Raw genomic sequence first — 23,112 nt, 5'->3', positions numbered from 1 at the left:
CCACTCGTCCCCCCAGCGCCCCGTCAGCTCTGGCACCTTGGCGGGAGAACGAGGTGTTCGGTAACATGTCGTAGCTTTTGTGCAAGTCATCTGCCATAACCCATGGCATGATTCAGAGCAGGGTTCATAGTTCCTTCTTTGTTCCTTTGTTAATCCCTGGCGGGTGGGAGGGGCCTGCACAATTTGCTAATGCATTCTTTTTGGGGAAGGATGACGCACAGATTGGCCTAATAAGGACTTAGTTTGAGAAAGGGGCCGTCTTCTTGGAGGAGATAGGGGCAAGTCATAGGGCCAGCAGTTTCTTTTTTAACGGAGGGATGACACAAGCACAAGTCATTTCCTTATTAATCGGTTCAAACCAGTTCTTACAGGAACTGCTGGTGATAAATGTGGGACTTCTCAGAAGTCATTCATTTCATTCTTAGCGCTGCCCCAGCGCACAGCCCCAGCTGGCTTCTCCCTGCCTTTAAGGAAATGCTCTAGCTCAGCTCCTTTCTGTTACCAGCACTCTAGTGTCACTGGCTTGCTCTGAGATATTTTTCTTTTTCAGCACTTTTTGAGGATCTGAGGAAACGTGTCCCTTTCAGAAGTATCAGATAAAAAGATGAAATACACTTTATTTCTTGGTTATCTGTTTTCTCAAGTAGCAATGCCTTTTTGAGCTGTAGCTCAGTCAGAACTTTGTTCTGTTTGGGTCAAAGTGGTAAGTTGAAAAAAAAAATGTTTTTTGTTTTTGTCTTTTTTTTTTCTCCCCTATTTTGTCTTGTTCTCTGGGATGAACTTTGCATCAGTGCTATTCCAAGTATAGGTCCTTCTCTTCAGAAGCCATTTCAAGAATATTTGGAAGCTCAGAGGATAAAACTTCACCACAAACCTGACAGTGGCGTGCCACAGGTAAGAACCTCTCTGCCTCTCTCCCCAGTTAATTTTTCCCCTTCTCTGGCTGCCTGTTGACCTGTCAGGTTTATCGATGTAACTCTTGGTTCTGTTTTTCAAAGATTTGTAGTGGCCCAGGGAATAAATAAAAGTTTCATTTTAAAAGCAACTTGGGAATTAAAAATAACACTGTAATTATATGAAATTGGGACTTAAACCTCTTCAAGAGTAGAGAAAACAATAAAGCAAGACTAGTCACATGTCTTGCCGCTGTAATATCAGCTGCCTATTTGGGAAGATAAGTTTTAAGCAAGAAAAAGTTGCATTTATGTGTGAGATGGTAACAGACTGTGCAGCACCAGCACTTCAGAAGCCAGTAGGATCTGTGGCTTAATGGCAAGTAAGAGAAACAGAACCCCCAAGCCTGGGGTGTTCTAAAGGAAAAGAAAAATATGGTGTTCAGAGCTGGTACAAAGGGGCAGAAGTGTTCTTTCACACAAAAGAAGTCTTAAAAACCAAAAACAATATTTCAGAAAACATTCCCTCAACTTACAGTGGGGACAGAGCAACTTTGACATTAAATTCCTTAGGATTCTAAACATAAAGATAAAATCCATTAATCGAACTTGCATTTCACATGTAATACTTGTAGCTCTTGCAAATACTTCTTGGACCATTTCTTACCACAAAAGAGACTAAATTAGGGAGGATCGGGCTGGAATAACTAAATATGCAGATTCCTTTTATGCACATTGAAGTAATTTTGGTGCAGTGCATTGCTGCCCTCCTTTGACAAAAAAAATGCAAGTTAAGAGTAGCCGTGGAAAGCGCTCGAAGTGGGACTGCCGAGGTCATCGCTTTAACTTCTAGTGACACCAGAAGAATCGGATGCTAATTGGAAGATAACACAGTATATGCCGTTTAGGAAAAAAACATTGTTAACCAATGACCTTATTGTTTTCTTTGCAATGAACATGACAGGGAATGACAGGCAGGGGTTTGCCAATTCCAAACTCTACGAATTGTTAGCAAAGACGAAACAATACTCGGAATAATAAATTACTGCATTAGCACACTAGTAACGATCAAGGATTCAGCATCTGCCCTGCAGTGTGTTTGGCAAGCCCTCCTGCATTGTCTTTCAAGGGACTAAAGTCAGCTTCACAGAGGGACCTGCAGGAATCCTGTCGGCTTGCACTTGGTTCCTGTTTTTAATTTGATAAATTACATAATAAAAAAAAATGGTTAGGTTTTTCCCTTTCACCCAGAAAATGGAGAATTCTCCATTGTGCCGTCCACTAATTTTCATTTTCCTCGTTCTGTTTTGTCTCTTCAGGGGGAAAACTGGCTATCCTGGATGTTTGAAAAATTGGTGATTGTCATGGTTTGTTATTTTATCTTATCTATTATCAACTCCATGGCCCAAAGCTATGCCAAACGACTGCAACAGAAGATGTACTCTGAAGAAAAAACCAAATGAGCTTGGAAAAAGCCCCTTGCAATGGGTTTTAGCAGACATGAAAAATGACGCATCTTTCATATGTTTAAAAATCAGCATTATTCAAAGTGGGGGAAAACTTTTTAACATCGATTTTCAACTATAACAAATTTTTATTTAATTTCAAAGTAATTCGGATAGTAGAGCAAACGTTGCATTGACAAACTTATAAATGTTAAGGTAAGGTATAAATGCTTTACAAGTCTGAGTTGTGTTATACAAGATGGACAATGTGATGTTAAATGGTGTTTAACACAAATGTTGTCCATCCAAATTACTTCTAAACTGGCTGGTTTAATACTCTCCATTTCCTGATTTAACTTCAGACTGACCTAAGGGTAACTTTTTATTTTGAAGGGTGGCTGTTTTGCTTTTTCCATAACTTTCCAAGACCATCAAAATGTATATAAATGAATACAGATTGGATACGAACTGTTGCATGTCCCTCATGGTAAGGCTATTCCATCTGAATTCTCCAGTGTCCCATTGCATTGCACGTGCTCTCGGTTGGAGAAGCCACCCTCTTAAACTTCATGATGTTAGCAGAGATGATTGATGTCAGAATGCTGAAGTTGACGTTTTTTATTCTGTATATTTAGAATGAAGTTAAGATAAAACTTTATAAAGTCATCTTTGATCATTCCAGAATTTCTTGTGTCAGTCTTTTTAAGCTGTTTCTTTTCCTCTCCACTTTTGTATGCTCAGTTTCTTTTGTTTCTTTATTAAGCCTTAATCCCGTGAATCGCATGCTTTACTCATCCTTCCTGCACAAATGGTGCTGAAGCCCTTTGTTCTTTCCTTTTTTTTCTTAAGAACTTCTTACTTAGCAGAAGGAAGTGCAAAGGATATTGCTTGCTTGAAGGATGGCGCGCTGGTTAAAATAGGCAAGTTATTAAATAGCTAGCAGTGCTCGTTACTATCAGTTCCTCTCAGGTGTTTGCACTGAGCACAGCACCGTGGGCAATGAAGAAGAGAGGTTATAGTAAATATTCCAATTACAATAAAGATTCCAGCTGAAACCAGATTTGATGTTAAACCCAGCAATGATGCAGAGAACTTCAGAGAACCTTAACCTTAGGCTTTTCAAGTCAGGTATTTTAAAAACAGTGTTATGAATCGATGTGTTCCAGTTCTACTGTACATAAACATGACTGATATTACACTGGATCTTTTCCCTCTTCAGTAAGTAGGTATCCAGTCCACTGCTACTGTATATGTGTGACTACTGTAATAATTTTAGAACTATTGTTTATTTTTATCCTAGGGATAAGTCACAAGAATTAATTTAACTTTCAGTTAGTGTCATCAAAAGGTGGCATATGTGCACAAAGTAGGTTAGATCATGCTCTTGCTGAGGTGAAGATTTATCCCTGCGTCAGGTTAGGGCAAGGTGTGAGAATATATATTTTGTTCAATCCTGCCTGAATGTCCTCTTGTGTTGCCAACCGTCGTGACATCTCCATGGCTGTACCATCCTGTCGGATAGCTTATCAGACTGATGTTGACTGTTGGATCTCATGGCAACAACAGTCGGTAGGCTGTCTGACATTTTGGTATCTTTCATCTGACCGTTTGCTCATCCATCTCCAACTGTTTTCATTGAACATCAACAGCATATAAATGTTTTTCAGTTTAGATGGAAATGAGTTCAGAAGTCATGCAGTGCAGCTGTCTACATAAGAAACATCTTTTAAAGTTTCATCTCAGTCGTGTGTGAGGTTTGTAACGTTTCTCTTGTATGCTTCATATATAACTTCAAACAATGTTACCGAATGAATGGGGAGGCTTTTTTAGTATGGACTCCTCTCAGCAGTGCTGCTGAAATACTGATAAGTCTGAGTGCTGGGAGGTAGTATGAGATTGTTAAAAGCACAGAGGCCATTCATTTGCCCCTGTTGGTTTTTAAAAGATGAACAGTATTTCTTAACTCTTGGCCCTAGCAGCTTTTTTACTCTTTGGCCTAAATGTGGTCTTTGAAAATAACTTAGCAAAGAACTTGTTCTAATACAATACACGTTCAAAAAGATTACAGCAGCGTTTGCTGCTTTGCTTTTTTCAGTCTACTGAAACTTTAGTTCTGCACCTTGTCAGAGATCACATCAGCAGTTCATAGCTGCTTTGTTTTTCTTCAGGATACTTGGATTAGTGAAAGAGCTGTTTGCCACTTTCCCCGGTTCTAGTGGCAGTGGTTTTTCCTCAGATCTGCCATTCACCTGAGGGACACTGGTATTTACTTCATACAGTTCTGGTGGTGTCTTAAAGCCTTTTGTGAGAGTCAGTGACATTTATGTCCTGTTGAAGTCCCCGTATGCTGTGAGATTGAAATGAGGAGACTGTAACAAGAATTAATAAGAAAAAAAACCTTCTTCCTAGAGCTTGAGCCAATAAACTACACGTTGCTGAATGCTTTAGCAGGCTCCTTACAATGATGCCTCCTTGCCTGCTGAAAAACCACGAGACAAATTGAAAGCTTTCTCCCAGTTCTATTTCAATATATGTAGACACATATAGTGTGAAATATATCTCTATTGTTCTGCAACTCATGATTGTATGTGTCCATTCCAATAAGCTGTGCTTTATTTTGAAGCTTTCTAACACTATTTAAAGAAGGGACTGGTCATTCTGCTTGCTTCTACCTGTTCAGCCGCTGGGAGATAGTAAGACTTGGCAAAAGGTAAAAATAATAGAAATGAAAGTTATGCAAACTTGATGAGATTTGCAAATGGATAGTTTTATGTTTGCTTAAATAAACAAAAAAATAACTGTTTCCCGGTGTTTATTTCAGCTGGATTGTTTCAGTTTCTGTTTCAATTTCTGTATATGGAGCTTGGTGGTTAGGCTTTAGTCCCAGGCATTTTGCAGTGAGTGTGAATCTGGAAGATGCACATTTTGTGCTGTTGCATTTTCTAGCTTCAAAGAAAGACCCAGAGCCTTTAGCACTTCTGCTGCCTTAATCCAGAGTTTCCTTTTGTTGTTCATATTTTCAGTTACACATTGGAAGCTGCCAGTCATCTATAAAGTGTGTTAGAGAAAAATCCAAAGCAAGCTCTGTTGCAAAAGAAACAGTCTTAGCATAGATCACTATTTTTAGCTGATTCTTCTTGTAGTTTAGACACCGAATAAAGTATCTTGGTTTTTTCTTGGAATTACTGAAAATCACAGGGAAGTAACAGCCCTTGTAACAACAAGTAATGTTTGGTTAAAGATCAAATACGACTTGGAGGTGATAGAGATTTTTGGTTTGTCTCATCAACTGTGGAACATGGCTAAAGCTCCACTTCCCCAGGTGCAGCGTAAATCGGAAGCAAAACAAACTTGGCTGTATTTCCAGCCTACAAATTCAGAGAAGCCCATCAGGGCTGAGGTCAGGTAGGGTTGCAGCTAATCCTCTTAATTCACTACTTGTTGCCTGGCCTGTGACATGTGCCTTGGAAGGCCATCTGAGATGTAAGTGCACTGGTGTGCCCCTCTCCGTGGCAGGTGTGATGTTCCCCATCAGGGCAGGAATTGTGTTGATGTAAGCAAAGCTAAAAAGGTCGCAGTGCTCTGTGCCAGGCTGAGCTGTGAGGCTGGCACTGGCCCTGTCGGGTTGAATCATCCTGTTCCACACTTGCCTCGGCTCCATCCAAACCATCGGAACCTCCTGCTGCCCCTCTCTGGAGCTTCTTGCCTCCACCCCATGTCACACCGTGTTTCTTAAAGCAGCTCCCTCTGAAATCACCCAGCTGCCTGTTCATGCTGAAGGACACTTGTCATTAATATCCGAAGGTGGCTTAATGCTGTTCCAGAAAGTCCTTCCCTGCTGTGCTTTTGGGTTTCATTATTGAATTTGTTAGAACCAGCCTCCTGCTCGCTCCAGGCAGTGCTAATTGCAAGCACAAATTCTGTGGCTGTTTCCCTGATTATCAAGCACAAATATAAATATTAGTGAAAAAAAAAATTGATTGCAGGTGTAAAAATAAGTGGTGATTGGGTGCGTTCCTTGCAGGTACAAGTAATTCAGTTTTTCTTTGAAGCACATGGTTAAAAAATACTTTGTAATCAGTAGTTAAAAGGTTGAATGTAGTTATAAGTAAGTTAATTGAAATTGCTCTTCTGAGATTTAAAATTCTAGGGGGTTTCTGTAAATTTCTGGGTTTGGGGTGGTTTGGGGTTTTTTTGCAGGGGTTCAGGGGGTGGGGTGTTTTTTTGGAGTAGAAGAAGAAAAAGCAGTAAGGACTTGGTCCAGCCTTCTCCAGGTTGCAGCACTAAGTACAGTGTGAAAGTGGGCGAGCAAGAGCCAGGGAGGGCTGCCTGCTGGGCTGTCACCCCTGGCTAAGAGCAGGCTGATCCCCGGGAGGGTTTAATTGCTGAAGCTGTGGTGGATTGCCATAGCCTCTTCAGGAAACGGGGAGTGAAGCAATCGTCCTCCCTGTGAAACACCCAGCTAACGCGTTCAGAACTAGATCGAGGGTAAATATTTGCATATGCTCTTGCAAACTCGTTTTTAAAAGGATTACACTGAAAAACTCTTGGAGCTTGCTGTGACTTCCCTAATCCAAGTGTCTAATTGATGCCATGAAATACTGGCATTTCTTTCTTTATCTGTTTCGCTTGCTTATTGATGCACCCACTGGGCTTTCATAAAAGGCAGCGGAGTGATGCTGGGGCAGTGGCATGAGTGGGAGCGGCTGGGACAACCTGGGTCACTTGTCAGAAGAGTGAAAGGAACGCAACTGCAGGAACTGTCATCAAATGTCCAAAAGCCCTCTGGCTCTCAGGTACAGGTAGGCGGGAAGAGCCCGGCAATCTGTGACAGGCCTTTTGGCATGTGTCAGGAATTCAGCAAAATGGTGTTTTGCTCATAAAAGTTGACTGTTGCTCTGTGCTGAAGTTACAGTGCAGAGAGGCTGTTGAGCTCTGAAGTTACTCAGCCCATTCACTGCTGAGCTCAGTTGTGGTAAAGCAAACGTGCACATACAAACCTGTTAAATGGACCAGGCTTTGTTTTAGTTTGCCTTTAGCACTGGCCTTTATTGTGCTAGAGGATTTTTAAAATTATTTTTATTATTCACTTACAGAATGATTCAAAAAGCATTGACTACATTAGCATTAAATCAAAGGTCAACTTTCTTTAAACCTCATTTGATGAGCTGTTCAGATATGGGTAAGCGTGCTGCATCCTCCCTGTTTCAAGGGAGTTGCTGCCAGCTTAATTGTTCTTCTGGTTCCCCGAGAAGCTTAAATGAGTTGCCCAGGCAGCTGGTAATAAGGAAACTAGCTGCTATTTCCGGATGAAAGGCAAGAGATAGGACTTGTCAGCTCGGTGCATTGTTCCCTGCCCTGATGACTGCCCTGCAAGCCGCACCCTTCCCCCATGGCCTCAGAAACTGCTTTTTGGTCCTAGTAAAAAGGACAAGTTGGTGGTTTTGGTGACTGCTGTGCTGTTGCTGCTTGAGGGATCCTGCGAGGGAAGGGCTGGCTGTGCAGTACACGTACTTAAGGAACAATCCACGGGGTTTGGGGGTTGGTTGGCTTTTGTTTGGGTTTTTTTAATCCTAATGTGACAGAGCAGGCCACACAGGTCTGATTCTGCCTCCTCATGAGAGGTGGTTAGAACTTTCTGTTTCCTTGTGGCCTTGGTAGTGTGCCCTTTAGCTGCTTATCTCAAAGATATCTCCGTACGAACTACACTGAAGTGTTCGTCAGCCTGGCTTTACACAAGGTTGTGACCACAGTTCTGACCGAGGACATGGACCTGTAGGTAGCCGCCTGTCCCCTTACTTGGGTCCCAGCTGATCTGTATGACATTTCTAAGGATTAAAGGCTTCTCCCTGGAAGGTGGAGTGGCTTTGGGGAAGTTGTCAGCCAGAGCTCTAACCTGCTTGAGCACAAGCACCTCCAGTGCCCAGGGGTGCCTGAGGAGGTTAAACTCTGCCTCCAGCCATTTGATGAAGTTAAGAAATTCTTTAAGACACTGGTTGTATTTCCCAGAGCGTGTTCTATCTGCACACAATGACCTTGCGGTACCTCTGTTTTCCTTCCATATTGTCAGGAAAGAAACTGGCAGTTCTTTTGCAGAAGCTGCTTCTAACTAAACCACGTCAATACTTTGTTCAAGGCTTACATGTACGTGTAGAAACCATGTGAGTTCTAATAGACAGTGTCTTTCCTGAGACTGCATGTTCTGAGGCTCTTCCCATCTGTTGAAAAGGCTTGAAAAAGGTTTGTGTGCTCCGCATTTCCTTTGTCTCTGAATGAAACTGGGCCTGCGTGAAGAGAAAACACACATTTAGATTTACAGCACTGTACCAATCTAGCCACGGTCACAGAATCCCTCTGGTCTGTTCAGAAACGAGTCTTCTCTTGGTGCCTCTTGTTGCTGCAGCTGTTCTCTAGAGCTGCAATGTTCAGGCTATTTTCATAACAGATTTCATTTCTCAGATTCCTTGATTTTTATGTCTCACCTCAGTTCAGCTGACCTCTTGTGACATACAGTCACATGCTTCCACGTGTATTGCGCAAGACTCTAGGTGGGGAGCAGCAAGGAAGAGAGAAACTTGTAAGATGCCTGAAGCCAGTAGTTAAGTTCAAAATAATGGAAATAAAATTGCTAAGCAATATTTCTACTAGATTTGCATTGATGCAATTGGTGGTTTTAATTCTGTTGCCTCCTTTAACTTCTACATAAACCTGTTTTAAACATTTCTGCATGTGCACAACCACCATGTGGGAAATCCCACTGCAGTATTCATCTATGCACTATGCACTATTCAACTATGAACTAGAATTGTTACAGTGGCCTAGGAGGAGCCCCGTGTTTTTAGGTGAAGTGTGGGAATCTCCTGGGCTACCCTTTGGCAATAGATTTCCCAGGCGACTGAGAGGGGATCCTTCCAATTAGGTGAACAGGGGCAGTGTTTTAGGTGTTGTTTGGCAGAGCTGATCCTGGGAATCCTAGCTTAAAACTGTCGCTGGTGTCCCTCCTCGCAGTGCAGTCCTTGCAGCCCTGGCTGTCCGCGGTGCTTAGCCATTTTTGGACAAGTTCAGGCCCGTTGACTGGAGTTTCTGTTCAGCTTGAACCGGACCCCGCATGTACTGCGGCAAGTTCAGGTTTCCTTTACGTTGTCATTGAAGAATAAGCTCCCCTTTTGCAGCACACACTAGGTTTGCATCTATTTTTTATATAAAAATATCGCGCTGTGAAAATACTGGCTTTGTGGAGAAGCCTGTCTAAATCATAGATGAAAATAACGTGGAAACCTGAGTTCATGTCTGGTAGGGAGGGAACGGAAGCTTTCTCCTTGGGAGAAGAGTATTTAATGGGATTTTTGTTCATCAGGTGCCAAATTTATGTTTTCAGCGATCAGTTGCATTAGGTTTCTTCACCAAAATTCACTCTAGGAAGGAGAAAGTGCTAGTTTACAATGTCAGATAACTACATAAATACAACTGCTGACGAGATGACCTGATCAGGTAATAATACAGGCTGAAGTTGCCCAAAGTGGGGCGGGGAGGAAACCTCCCAGTGTTTTCTTTGCAAGTGGCAGAAACGTCGTACACCAGCCAGCAGCGAGCAGTCTTACATGGAAATATGTATTCTTGACCTTGGCATTGTTCTGCGCCATCTGGAGAGCAGTAGCTCTGAACTCTTGCCCAGCTCTCACCATACTTATTGAGGATATTATAACAAACAGCTACGGCCGCCCTTGCCAGCCAAGTACAGAGTCAGTATTTTATTACACCTTCAGCGTTTGGGATAAGGCTGCTTTCCATTTGGCTCCTTCAGTGGTGTTCTGCTTACATGCTCCTGTAAATGATTATTACATATTGGAGACTGCTGGGCAAAAGTTCAAATTAAATCATGCCATCTGACCACAATTACACCACTCTCAGGCAACTGAAGTGTGTTTTTGTGAGCCTTTAAATAAACATTACATTGAACATGTAACCAAATATGTGCAATAATCATTTTTGCAGAACACACCCATTTAAATGCAAATGCACCATATGAGATGGTATTTATTTCTCATCACGTGTAACTAGTGAAACAAAAGCTTATAGCTTACTGAAGCTCCAGCAGTGTTTATTCTGTCTTTTTTGGTATTAAACAGAGGCTTACTATAACTAGTTTCTGTGCTTACTGCTCTTACTTTTAAAATAGGAATCCTGGCTTAGAGGGTGTCCTCATTTTACTTATTTTTCTATCTTATAGTGTAACATTCCATATTTTTTTAAATTTTCCTTTTAAGACTAACAGACTAGGTTTCTGCGACCTGATTCACACCAAGAAGTACAGGAGCCTGTGCCTTTTGTTTAATACCACCAGACTCTCTTAGAAGTCACTGTTTAGAATCCTTCAGGTTTGTGTGAACCATGGGGCTACGGTTTAGACTCCTGCCACGATCTCTATCACGGAACACACGTATACCTCTAAAAACTCCCTTTAAGTTTTCTAATGAGCAGAAGCAGCTTCTCTGATCTTTTCTCGCGGCCTGCCTTCACCTTTGCCAGCGTGCTCTCTGTGGCTGGCAGAACCACCACCCTCTGCAGCTGTTTGCGCTTCTGGGAAAGGGTTAAGCAGGTTCTGCTGATTCACGGAGGTGGGTGACTCATTACCCCACCCGGGCAGAGGGGAAGTGGCTGTCTAGAGGGAGAGGATTCATACAATGTGAAATCAGAAGGGACCATTGTGAACTTGGAGTTTGACTGAAAGAGCCGGAAAGGCTCTGTAGTTAAAATTCAGGATTATCAGCTCTACATCCAGGCGAGTTCAAGCTGAGTGTCCAGGCTGTGCTTCTGGAGCGTGGGCAGAGGTGGGGTGGGAAGCGAGGCAGGAGGCTTGAGGAGGAAGCCCACACTGGAATTTGCTGCCTCGGTAAAGCCTGGTCTGAGCTGCCTTGAAAGCAGGGGAGGAAAGGCAGCCGCTCCAGTCCTTCTGGAAGTGTTTTGTACCATATCAGAGCCATAAATCACATTCCCGATGACTCTTGCGCAGTTTTTAGAGCGGTGTCCAGCAAAATCCAGATTTCTTTAAAGTACACTTTGACATCTGAGAGTATTTCCTTTTGGATGTTTGGTCCCTCATTTCATAACATTTATCTATGCTAAATTTATTAACAAATGCAGAGGGAAGCGCATTATTCATTCGATATCCTTTTGTACCTTAATGTTTCCTGGTAGTGTATCAGCTGGTAATCTGAATGTAACTTCCTTCTTTCTTATTGAGAAAATCCTGGTTGTTGTGGAAACCAGATTTTTTTTGTCCTTAAACCAGCTGTTTCAGTCTGGTAAGTCTGTGCAGGTGATCCTCTTGAAAACCCCTTACACATTTACATTAAGATTCTGTCCTTTCTGTACTGGTCGTCAGTCTGACCTTGTAAGCACCGGTATATACTTAAGTCCAAATAAATTGTCTCTGTAACTACATTAGTGCCCTGTCGCTTGTCCAACAGTTACTATCTTTAAAGTATTTGTAACAGGTTGGTTTGATCCTGTTTTTTTTATTTTTGTTTCTGGCCAAATACAAGTTACCTATTCATTTAGTGTCTGCTATAGTTAGTCCTTGAATCAACTTCCAAGTGAGCTGCACCTGTCCATTACAAAAAACAATAGTGAGATTTGAGGCATTGTTCCTTGGTTTATGGACATCCTGTGGGTAGTTTGCCTAAAACCAGCTGGGTCAAGGCCACTCACTGGCCTTGTTCCTGCCTCAGTGAGCCACTGGCTTGTGCTGACCTTTGAACTACCTCATTCATTTTAATTTCTAATGAAATAAAGGCCTTCTTCCAGGCTCTGACTATTTACATAATTGGTTTTATCAATAAAATAGAAAATGACTACTCCACCTTCTAATATAACTGTAGGGGATGAATATTTGATAACAGCTGTTCACTTCCTGTCACTTTGACCCTCTTCACATCCTGGGGAAAAAAAAACAAACCACAGAGGAATCCAGCCATAGATCAAAAAATGAAGGCTTGGTTTGGGAAAGGGTGTGAGAATTTTAGAACTGAGGTCAGCAGTGAAAAACACTAACAGGAAGAAGCCTAGAGATGCCTGAAATAATTCCTGTCAATCTCTTCTCCAAAGCAATATAAGGGATTATAACAGCTAATGCAACAGGTACACTTTTATATTCACCTCTTTAAGCCATAAATAATAAATGTTCTTGTATAAAGAATGAATAAACGGGTCTATGTCATTCATAGGCGCAATAAGCGCCTGCTGTATTTGCTTCATGCTCAGAATTGTAAATAGAGATAACGTAAGGTTATTTCTGCAATAAAGTTACCTACTGATAGAGCAGTGTAATAACCCATTGCTCGCTTCCTTGTTTCTGAGAGGACCTAGCTGTAGCTGTCCTTAGCTTTTTAAAAATCTATTACGTGTCCTGTGGAACACCAAGAAAGAGTATGCATTCCTGGGACTTGGTTATTTTTTCAGATATGGAGTTACCTATTCTCATTTCTGATAGTGGTAGAAGTTCTCAGTCTGTTATTTGTTTAGAACGCTAGGGAAAATAATTTCTATGTTGCTAAACATCCTGTGACTTTTGAAAGAGGGAGAACCTACCATACTGTCTCCCTTCCTGACCCTTTGTTCCTTTCAAACTTGAATTGCCTGTGCTGTTTATCTTAACTTCTTGTGCAATCTTTCCCCCAGTTTCTTCTGTGAAAATACCCAAGTTAAAGACAATGGTTGAAACTGAAAAAAACACACCACCAGAAAAGCCCTTGTGATCAGAACAGGCCCGAGCTCTGAGCTGCCAGAAAGTGATTTAGTGGGGGGAAAAAAAAATTAAATATCACAAATTATATTCTGTAACCACAGTTATATGTAGTTTTGAACTTCCAAACAACTCCCATTTTACTGAGCAGTATAGGGCTGGAAGCATGGCTGTGTAGCTGAACTATGTTTGTTGTGCCTTCCTCTTTTGAGAGAGAGTTCCTAAAACAGGAATTGGCAGAGCTGAGTGAAAACAAAGCAAACCAGACCGAGTTGTTGGATTATGTACTGTGGTCTGCAAGAATATTGTCAAAATGTTTTGCCATAAATGCCAAGTGTCTTTTTTGTAAGTTATTGGGTAAATATACCCAATCTGCTTTCCCCTCATCTTCCCTTTTGTGTTCTCCCCACTCACCCAGTGAACAATTCTCATTCCCCTGTATATTGAATGATTTAGCTGTTGAAGCACCAATATAGCTCTTAATTTACACAGGTGATTTTTCTGCATGAACTAGGACTAGACTCAACTCTAATGTGTGCTGAAGGTTGCCCTACTACTAACAGGCAGTTGAAACTTTTATTTTTTTGGCAGGAGAAGGCATGACATTAACATTGCTTGTGAAATTTATCAGAATCCATTGAGACCTGCATTGACACAACCATGCTGGTGACTGGCCATTACTAAGGGTGTATTTGAGCCATTACGAACTCGGCCTCAGTACTTCCTTATTTTCTTCAGATTCAACCGTACAGTCACTTGAATCCTGTCAGGAAGTCTGTTTGCTATTCCAGGTGGCGTGTGCCAGAGCTGCTTTGAGAACAGGGGCTCCAGGGGGGATTTTAGTGTTTCTGTACCTGGCCTGAACAAAAGTGAAAAGGTAAATTAAACTAGGCAAGGAAATAAGGGTAGCACAGAGTGTCTGCTGTGCTCTAACTGAAGCCTAGCAGAGTTACAACATCACTTTTGCATCCACCACTGATAATTCATTAATGATTTAAGATCTAAATCAGTATTTCTGACAGGGCAAGATTTCTATGTGGGCATTGCTAGTCATAATGCAAACGTCTTTGATGTATTATAGTATCATACTATGTACATGCTCATCTTTGTAGTTAAAAGTTCCGAAATAAAAGGCCTTTATTTCATTAAAAACAGCACTAAAACCTAAAGGGAAACTGTAAGATTTGCCCATTTGTCAAAGGAAAAGTCCTTGAGACTTATTGTTTTAACTTTTTTTTTTTTAACATACCTATTTAATAGTGAGTGAGATTATTTCTATGGGAGAACAGTGTGGAATAAGGGGAAGAACAGCAAGAATTCCAGAAGCTCTCCCTACCATTAAGTGAAGAGCTAACAGAGGCAGCAGAAAGCTTGGTGTTCCAACATAATCCTTAATTCTGCTGTACTCTTTTATTTTATATGCAGCATCCAGTCTGTGCCCCCACAAGCTACTGCAGTCACCCCTTCCCGTCTAGCTGGTGCAGCTGAGTGTTCGCCGACTGCAGCTTCGCAGGGGCACCACCTTGTGGGGCTGGTAAAATTGTGCAAGAAAAGAGCCTATTTTTTAAACTGACTTTTACAATTATACAGTCTACTGTGTTTATTATATTACAGGCTCTTACAACTGAAATCTACCAGCAATTCTCCTCCCAAATATGTTTAAATTAATTAAAACCCCTACCTGCTTCTAACTTGTAGGAACAAGAGCAAGAGTTGAAGTTTTGCTTAAACCTACAGTTCCCCTATAACAAATAGCCAAGACCTCTGATGTGCTATAGGGAATATTTTTTTTTCAAGTGGTGGGTAACACCCCTTGAAAACATAGCACAGAGAAGTGGCCAGCAAAGCCTATAACTCATTATAATCCCTAACATAATTTGAGGATGACAAGAAAATTAAGAACCCTTCATACCTTTTTTTAAAAGTTGCTTCAAAACTTCCACGATCTTGTCAAAGTTGAGGTCCTTAAAATAAAATTTAAGTCTTACTTGGCTTTACAGGAACAGGTGGCACACTATTGTACCTTGAATGATACCCAAATGGAATTTGGATTAAGAATTCTGATACTGGGCATTTTTATCAGTATTGAAACATTCGTAGGGCAAAGTGTTACAATGAAAAATTCCAACTGGAGGATCAAGAATGCCTTAGTACTGTAGTCAAGCAGAGATTTAATTTTTATCACACATTAGTTCGTGATAGTTTAGATGCTGGGAGTTTAGCCTGGAGAAAAATCCTTCTGTATAGACATTGTTTATGAAAAATATCCAAGGGCCAAAAATGATGTTTGAAGACGTAGCTACAGTACATAGCAAATGTGTTAAAAAGCAAGCTATTTATTATAGGAAATATGAATAATATCTGTCCATATTAATATATTCAGTTCTTACTATTCTACCACATGCACACACTGCTTACAAGACTGAAAAATAGCTACAGTCCAGTGATTTATATACTTCAGGAAGCTGATCGAAGGTTTTCCAGTGCTGGGTTCTTTCAGGAAAGCTCTATTTCAGACCACTTAAAAAAAAAAAAATAATCAAAGGATGGTGTAACTGGAAATAACTTGTTCCAGAGCTGTGAAGCTGTCCAGGAAATCTTCCTCTTCAATTCCGTATTTAGTATACTGGTGAATATAGGCTCTGTGTGTTGAAGTCACAGTTGGAAAACGGGTAAGACATTAGAAATCAGTGAAGACTATGACACATGAAATCAGATTGTATAGTTACTGTAAAAACTTCAAACAATGATTGATTTCCACCCAATAACCATGCTGGTTAGTTTTTACTGTGCTCTTTTGAACTCATTTTGTAATTCATGTTATTGGTAAGTCATGACTTGTTTCTAATAGGTTTTATAACTTTGTGTATTGCTTAAGGAAACAACATTGCAGCTAACAAAACTGGGCTGAGAAATGGAAAGAGAAGTGATTATTAAATGAGAAAAGTAATTTCTAGATTTGAGATGCAAAGCCTAAACCTGTGTGTGCAAGACAGCTTGCTTCTCATCACTGATGGTTTTGTAACAGGTGGTAAAACTAGGAGCACAGTTAGTGGCAGCAGTTTTCCTCTTTTGGCTTTTAATTGCAGAATTTCTATGTTTGAAACTCATGTTTAGCAGACATCTGCTGTGACATGGAATAACCTTGGCTTCATGATGATCACAGTAAAGAGGCAATTCTTTTCTAGATTTCTTAGTTCTATTGAAAAATCAAACTAATAGCATAGGAGCCTTAGTAAACATGCAAATCCCCTATATGCTTCTGAATTGAGCAGGATCCTTTTTCCTGAACTGTGTCTGTACACCATTTAGAAATGATAGGATCAGTAAAAGAGTTTCTATATGTTATTTTTAGAATGGTCACACTGGAATGCACTAGATTTGGGGAGCTGAGAAACCAAACTGACAGCACTAGAATGTGTGGTCTCACTTAGCCACAGAACGTAAGCACTGTTCTGCGTTCCTCCCCCTGCCATCACGTTTCAAGCACAAAAATGTTTCCCCTAAAGTGTGGGAACAGTCTCCATGCTAATTCACCATTACTTTACTTTCCTGAAAGAGCAAGCTGTATTCACAATGATTTTGCTACCACTGAAGAAGATACTGGCAGTTATTAGTGAAGTATTGGCATAATTATTTTCACTTACTTGGAAGCAAACATATTCCAAGCTTTTCCTACAACATTGTCAAGAGGTTTCAGCAGGAACTGGCTATTGCTGACCAAAGAAGCAGACTTTTCATACTTGTTAAATGCTCTTGGTGTTTTCCATGCATGAAAAGCATCCTGAGGGTTTAGCCATGATGTATATAACGAGGGATCCCAGAAACTTCCTGTAGCGGAATACAGCCCTTTTAACAAATGTAAAGCTACAAGGTCCTACATCTTGGCGTCAGTAGTCCTGTGTGACCTAACCAATGCTTGGCAGATCAGTTCAGGCCTTCAAAAAAACCTGCAGTGGTCAGCCTGTTGAAAATATAACTGTTTTAAACACTCATTAGATTAAGTAGAAGCTTACTCTTGTATCAGTACTTCATCTGCAAGCTATGCTCATCATTCCAGAAGCAGCTACATATATTTTCAGACAATACATCCAAGAATCCTCTCATATATGTGGATTTCAGTGTCTTCCTCCTTCCCTGAAGTGCTTCAGGGAACACAGAAGCTGGTTGTACATAGAGCAGCCCTAAGCAATTAGACAATTTGGCCTTGGACTTTAAAATGTTTCTAGAGGGAATACTGACCTTAGTAGTCAAATATATGGCCTTGGATTTTTTCACTTTCCTCAGATATGGTTGTAAAGAAAACAGTGAGATGTGAATCAAGAATCACCGAGGTACTGTGTTTTTCCATCTTACCTAAGTCTACGCTGTGCACATCTTTTCCTCGCAGGATAACCAGGTTGGCAATGGAAGTATTGAAATGCAGCGGCTTGTTTGTGGAACAGCCGGAGGGGATGGAGGAGCCTAGATGTGGTGGTCGTACTTGCCAATCAATACCTGTGAGATTTTTGGCAAAAAAGATACAAAAGCAAATTAACGTTTCATGCAATATGGATTCAGACTAGCTGAAGAGTTAGTGACCAACATTGTGCCCCAAGCTGAGATCGTATTAGTTTGTAGCTTCTGCATGATAATTAAGCAGCAATTACACAATTCTCAGAGAAAAACAGTGCTAATCCAGCAGTATTTGCCTGGTGGTCACTAGCCTTGTGAGAGAAAATGGATGCTTGTTTCTATACTTAGTGATCTGCCTGCCCATTCTTTGCATAACTGGAAACTACACTGAATTCCCCATGTAAATGATATGGAAGAGCTAAACATGCTTTTTATTAGTAGAAGGTGTAAAAAGAAAAAGCATAGCAGAATGAACTATCCAAGGAATGTTCCAAATGAATCATGTAAATTAAGCGCAGGGCCAAGAACTGTTGATTTGTTTTGCGCATTTTCAATAGTTATAATTAACTGAGATGTCTGGGAGCAAAGACGGGAGCAAGCCAGGAGCTGCTGTGGCAGCTGAGTGAATAGTGAAAGGAGCAGCTGGCTATGTAGGGGCAAATTCCTGCTGTCTGAGGGCTGCAGCTCGCTTCTGAACTGACTAAAACTAGTCAGTGAGCTCCACAAAACAATAAGCTTTATTTCATCTGTAAAAATAAATGCTTAGTGAGTCATGGATACGGAAGATGCATGAATGCTTTTTACCTTCCTCCATTTTAGCATTCGCAATGAGCATCTGCCTTAAATGTTTGATGAGTCCGGGCCAAGTGAATGTGCTATAAGCGAGGGAGTTTTCAGGCATCTGAGGTATGTTACGAAGACCCAACATCTTGAATTCAGGATGTGGAACTAACGTCTCCATTAAGTCTCCTGAAAGAAGAAATTAACAGCTGCTCATGTTTGACAAAAATATTGCTTGGGCTAGCTAAAATAGGAGAAGAGAGTGAGGAATTTTACAAAGACCTAGCAAGTAAAGGTAAGAAAAAGTGGGTTATATGAAGTTTTAATTTGACAAATACATGGACACACATCTGACTAAGTAATGCAAACTTGCTGCGTACTACCAAGTTCTATACAAGCACATTAGTAGCTCTTACTTTGTAATTTAGACTTGTCTTGCTTTATAGTCTGGCTCAAAATCTCAAAGACCCTATGCACCACTAAAAAGATCAATAGACAAATATGAAAGTTTTAATTTCACAAGCAAAACTCTTGGCAATATGGGTAACTTTCTCTACTCCCTTAAAGATACAAAGGTCAGCTTGCTGCTACTAAGTTGTATACTAGCCTGTCTTCTGCCTGGGCAAAACACAACACTGATTTCATTTCAGTTCATACAAACTTCTAACCTAATGTGAAATGTAAAACTTGGTCCAAAATTGCTGTCCTGCACAAATTTCCTCTGAAATGTGTCTGTAATCTTTTGAAAAAGGAGAAACAGGGTTCTTTCAGTAAAGAATGAAACCAGAAGCTGGGGGATCTATTTTTGACTCTGCTACAAAACTGGGATTGAAGTTATGATTTAGTCTTTTGCTTCACTTTTCCTATCTTAAAACTTGGGATGTATCCGAAAACTTGAGGAAGAAGACTGAAGAACTTATATTCACAGCCTGAAATGATTACAGAAAGGTGTGTGAGAATGCATTAGGCAGCTATATTATAGTTAGATACCTAATGGGTTTCTGCTATAAAGCAAGCCACCTTCTCCTGCGTAAGTGGGCTGGAAAACACTCCCCAGCTGATGGGCAATGACTTGATTTACATCCCTGAAGGAGATCTGTTTAATATTCATCAGCTGAGCACAGATCTTGTGGATGACATCATTTTCATGAACAAGAAGGGCATCTGATGACTGGTACAGATGTGACAGAGTCAAAACAGAGTTGTAGTTTTGAACAATGACCTGGAGACAAACACACAAAAAACCACACACAAATGAGAGCCAACCAACTTAATCTCTTTCTAGTTTATAATCCTCTGGCTAGACATTTCCTCAGTTATGATTTAGGAATTGGTTCATTTTATTTGCCAAAGTGCAGAATGAGGTCAGGAGCTAGCAGATCTTTTTAATGGAAAAAGAGCAAGACCTGTGAAAACCATGTTATCCACCTCACTTCATACAAACATGCTAGAATAAAATCTGTCTGGGAACCGATTATAATGCTGAGATGCTATCATAACAGAAGATTTTCTCATGAAGAAAAGCTCCTCATGAAATTGCATTATACTTTAGCACTTTGACTATAAAGCACTTTTTTCTTTGTGAAATGACATGTGCCAAATATTAGGCAAACCATTCACTAGCTGTGTTACTTTCTGTCACATTTAACTTTTTAAAAGTAAAATGTACCTCTGTTCTTGTTTATTTCAGTTGCAGATATTTTAGGTTTAAAAGTAAATAGTGATTATAAATTTGTAGAATATCTCTGGGAAATATGACATTCACCTCACCAGTGCCGTAGGGCCAGATAACATGGTTCAGTATAAATGAGGTTGGAAAAGCGTCTCTTAAGCACTGGGTCACAAATGCTCCCAAGCCCGATCCTGTACCACCGGCCATGCTCATTATTGTGAAAAATCCACTGAGTCGATCACATTTCTCTGCTTCTTTTTGTACCAGGTTCATTATTGCTTCTTTGTGTCTAGGCCCATGAACAGAATAACTGTTGAACAAACAAAAGAGCAAGATGTGGCAGGTTATATCAAAATAAAGGCAGAAATGGTGAAGCTATTCATAAAGCATACTTTTATTTTTATTATTTACATCACCTCGCATCGTGTCATCCATTCTATCTGCAGTAAACAATTCTCAGCGGTGACATCTATTTTGCAAGCCACCTGCTTATAAACTGTCCCTATTGTTTCCTATTCTTAAACCAAATGTATTCACTTGATTGTAATTTTACATTTTCACTGTAAATACCAATTCCACCTTGCAAAAAGCAGTTTAGAAATTTCGCTGCTATATATATTACTACTTTAACTTAAAAATAAATCAAGTTAATGTAATGTACTCTGTACCTTGCACAGCTGCAACAGTACCATTCCTAGAGTGTCTAGACAGCTCATTAGCCTCTACAGTTCCCTTAGTGAAGCTTGAAAACAATTGCCCGTACCCATTTGCCCAGTTGTTCCCAGACCCTTGCTTCTGACAGAAGTGTGAGTGATCATCGTATTTCCAGCAGCCAGACCTGGCAGCCATTGATAAGGTCTGGCCAATTACTTTAGGTTCCATGTCAACAAGCACAGCCCGGGCAACAGGTACTGGATAGGAAGGAAAACAAGAGAATAATGTTTGATAATGCCAATGTTAGAACTTGCTTACGTAAGATGGGTGGACTTGCACCACGGCCCAAACTGTATTCCTTCCACGCACGTCAGCCAGGCTATAAATGGGACAGTACAGGCAAGTACAGAAAGGAGGACTTGGCAATGCCCTGGATTTCTGGTTGTTTCAGAGACCAATTCAAATACTGTAAGTCTTTCAGGAAAGCAACCGCTTAATGCGTTTGGTAACACCAAATTCAGATACTCTGGGTCCTACGCTGTGTTATGATTTATCTACAGTAGAAAATGCAGATGTTTGGAAGGAAAGATTATGTGTATAGATGTATATATATATATGTTGTTTCCAGCTGTGTTACTGGCAGACTCACTCTGTGGTCTCAGACACTTTTTCTGTACTGATTTTGCTTCTGGGGTTGTTAGCAATGTCATGAAGGAAGATAGTTATGACAATTCTTCAAGACCAAAGGTAAAACTCATTCTTCAACTGAAGGTAAAAGACTTGTATTATTTCTGTACTCTTATCTGTACCAGACTGGAAACCAAGACTCTCTGTGGGAAACACTTAGATGCTGTACCTTCAGATTCCTCCTCAAAGAAAAAACGCTCTTTGCAAGTATCATGGTAGGATTCATTCTCCTTCTTTGAACACAACCCATGCGCACCACGGGCGTCACTGCAGATAGTGTTAAACACCTCCCGACCAATCTGATTACCACACTGACCAAGCTGGACTGTGACTATTGACATTCTTCTTCACTTTGTATTTAAGCCTAAAAAAGAAAAGTATGCCTTTAGTAACTGTGGAAAAGATAGGGCGGGGAGAAATTCTGACAAATAGATCAGTTTTGCAACTTTTTGAGAACCTCTAGTGAGAAGGAAAAGGCTACCCTAGAGCCACTGGCTGTTTCTGGGGAAAAGCAGACTGTCAGCACTTTCTCCTGAATATCAGAAGAATGCAGATGGCAGTTTATAGGAAATCAATCCGTTTACCGTTGCTATACATCTGGAGGGAGCTGAAACCCACCACACAGCAAGCCATGTCTTTTGTTTCTTTCTTTTGCTTAGTAAGGCAGGATAGAAACAAATAATTGTAACTCAAACAAAGTTACAGGATTAGGCTGTAAAGGCATAATAAGAACGTGCCATATGCCTTTGGAAATATGAAGCCTGTTCAAAAATCGACCCGATTTCCAGTGCTGTACTGCTGCGGGCCTGATGACAAAATCTGCTGAGGTGACAAAAGGGTTCCCTAGAGCATCACCCTTGCTGCCAGCACAGAGCGCTTGACGCAGTACTGGTATGTTTTGACTTTTTTTCCTCCACTCAACATTTTGCAGTAGCTCCTGTTTCTCACTTGTTTCCTTTTACAGCAACAACGTCAATTTTTTTTAAACGCACTTCATTATTCTGGGCTGCTATTTGCTCATTATCTGCCGAGCTGCGCTGCAGCCCTTCTGTAGCAGCAGCATTCCTGGGCAAGCGTCAGTGCCCGTCACCAGACCCTGCTGCATTTCGCAGCTATTTTTGATTCCTGTGCACGATTTCAGCGCTGCTGCCAGCCCGCCCCTCGCAGCCTGCGGCCGGCCGGGGCGTGTGTTACTGCCAGAGCCAGCTACGCCTCACCGCAGAAAATTATGTCAATGGTTTTCAGATAAGGCTCGTGTACGACACCCCCGCGCCTGTCATGTCGCTCGCCCCTCCGGTGCCGCAGCCCCAGCCCCAGCCCGCACGGGGACACCCCCGAACCCCGCCGGGGCCTGGCCAGGGCCGCCCGCCCCCTCAGACCGCCATGTTCCCGCCCCCTCAGGCCGCCATGTTCCCGCCCCCCGGCCCTCCCGTCGCTCGGCCACCTCGCCCTCTCCCCAGCCTTTCTCCCCGCTCGGGCCCCCCCGGGTGCCCGCGCCCCGCTGGCCGCCGGCCCCTCCTCGGGGCTGACCTCCGCACCCCGCGCTGAGGCGCCCGCGGCGCATGCGCAGCCGCCCGGCCCCACGATCCCCTGCCGTACCCGGACGCGCCTTCGAACGGCCCGCTCTGCGCATGCGCAGCGGGGCGCCGGGCAGGCCGGGTCCAAGGGTCAGGCCTGCCAGCTTCACCGAGGGCTCTGCGCATGTGCCCGACCGGAGGCCTCGCTGCGCGCTCCGCGCATGCTCTGTGCCAGGAACGAGGCAGGCGGGCGCGCAGGGCGCAGGCGCAGCCCCAGCCCGACGCCTGGTCTCCCGGCGGGGGCCCCGCCGCGCATGCTTGGGCC

General features: G+C 41.8%; 2 protein-coding genes across 13 annotated transcripts in view; one reads left to right on the top strand and one right to left on the bottom strand.

Moving 5' to 3' along the window:
- VMP1 (vacuole membrane protein 1) overlaps positions 1-3,022 on the top strand; it is a 68,732-nt gene extending 65,710 nt beyond the window's left edge. For all 6 annotated transcript variants that reach the window (XM_037371804.1, XM_037371823.1, XM_037371785.1 and 3 more), the window contains 2 exons: positions 792-894; positions 2,213-3,022. In XM_037371804.1, coding sequence (XP_037227701.1) covers positions 792-894; positions 2,213-2,356 — 247 coding nt within the window. In that variant the 3' untranslated portion in view covers positions 2,357-3,022. The remainder of the gene's footprint in view (positions 1-791; positions 895-2,212) is intronic.
- Positions 3,023-4,126: 1,104 nt separating this feature from the next.
- Positions 4,127-23,010, bottom strand: TUBD1 (tubulin delta 1). 7 transcript variants are annotated; one of them, XR_005101611.1, is made up of 10 exons: positions 22,801-23,007; positions 21,440-21,634; positions 20,693-20,840; positions 20,023-20,239; positions 19,248-19,479; positions 18,282-18,446; positions 17,439-17,579; positions 16,730-16,913; positions 14,995-15,724; positions 13,645-13,941 (listed from the first exon to the last, which is right to left on the bottom strand). XR_005101611.1 is itself a non-coding variant. In XM_037371749.1 (9 exons), exons 2-9 carry the CDS (start codon positions 21,609-21,611, stop codon positions 15,622-15,624), a joined length of 1,362 nt encoding a protein of 453 aa, XP_037227646.1. In that variant the 5' UTR covers positions 21,612-21,634; positions 22,801-23,007; the 3' UTR covers positions 13,645-15,621. The 7 variants fall into 7 exon arrangements, 2 of the variants coding, with proteins under 2 accessions (XP_037227665.1, XP_037227646.1); XR_005101617.1 differs by having other exon boundaries at positions 22,870-23,007; XR_005101618.1 differs by having other exon boundaries at positions 22,809-22,829.
- Between the last annotated feature and the right edge of the window lie 102 nt (positions 23,011-23,112).

Source organism: Falco rusticolus, chromosome 1 (assembly GCF_015220075.1).
Source record: "Falco rusticolus isolate bFalRus1 chromosome 1, bFalRus1.pri, whole genome shotgun sequence".
NCBI classification, from domain to species: domain Eukaryota; kingdom Metazoa; phylum Chordata; class Aves; order Falconiformes; family Falconidae; genus Falco; species Falco rusticolus.
This window is presented reverse-complemented; position numbering and strand designations above follow the sequence as displayed.

What these genes read in the sequence shown, in the direction of transcription:
- TUBD1 (XM_037371749.1), bottom strand. Translation starts at nt 21,611, where the DNA reads ATGTCAATAGTCACAGTCCAGCTTGGTCAGTGTGGTAATCAGATTGGT. An exon ending in GGGAACAACTGGGCAAATGG is followed by an intron (nt 20,240 to 20,692) that starts GTACGGGCAATT and finishes TTTGTTCAACAG; the next exon opens with TTATTCTGTTCATGGGCCTA. An exon ending in TGGAATATGTTTGCTTCCAA is followed by an intron (nt 15,725 to 16,729) that starts GTAAGTGAAAAT and finishes TTCAACACACAG; the next exon opens with AGCCTATATTCACCAGTATA.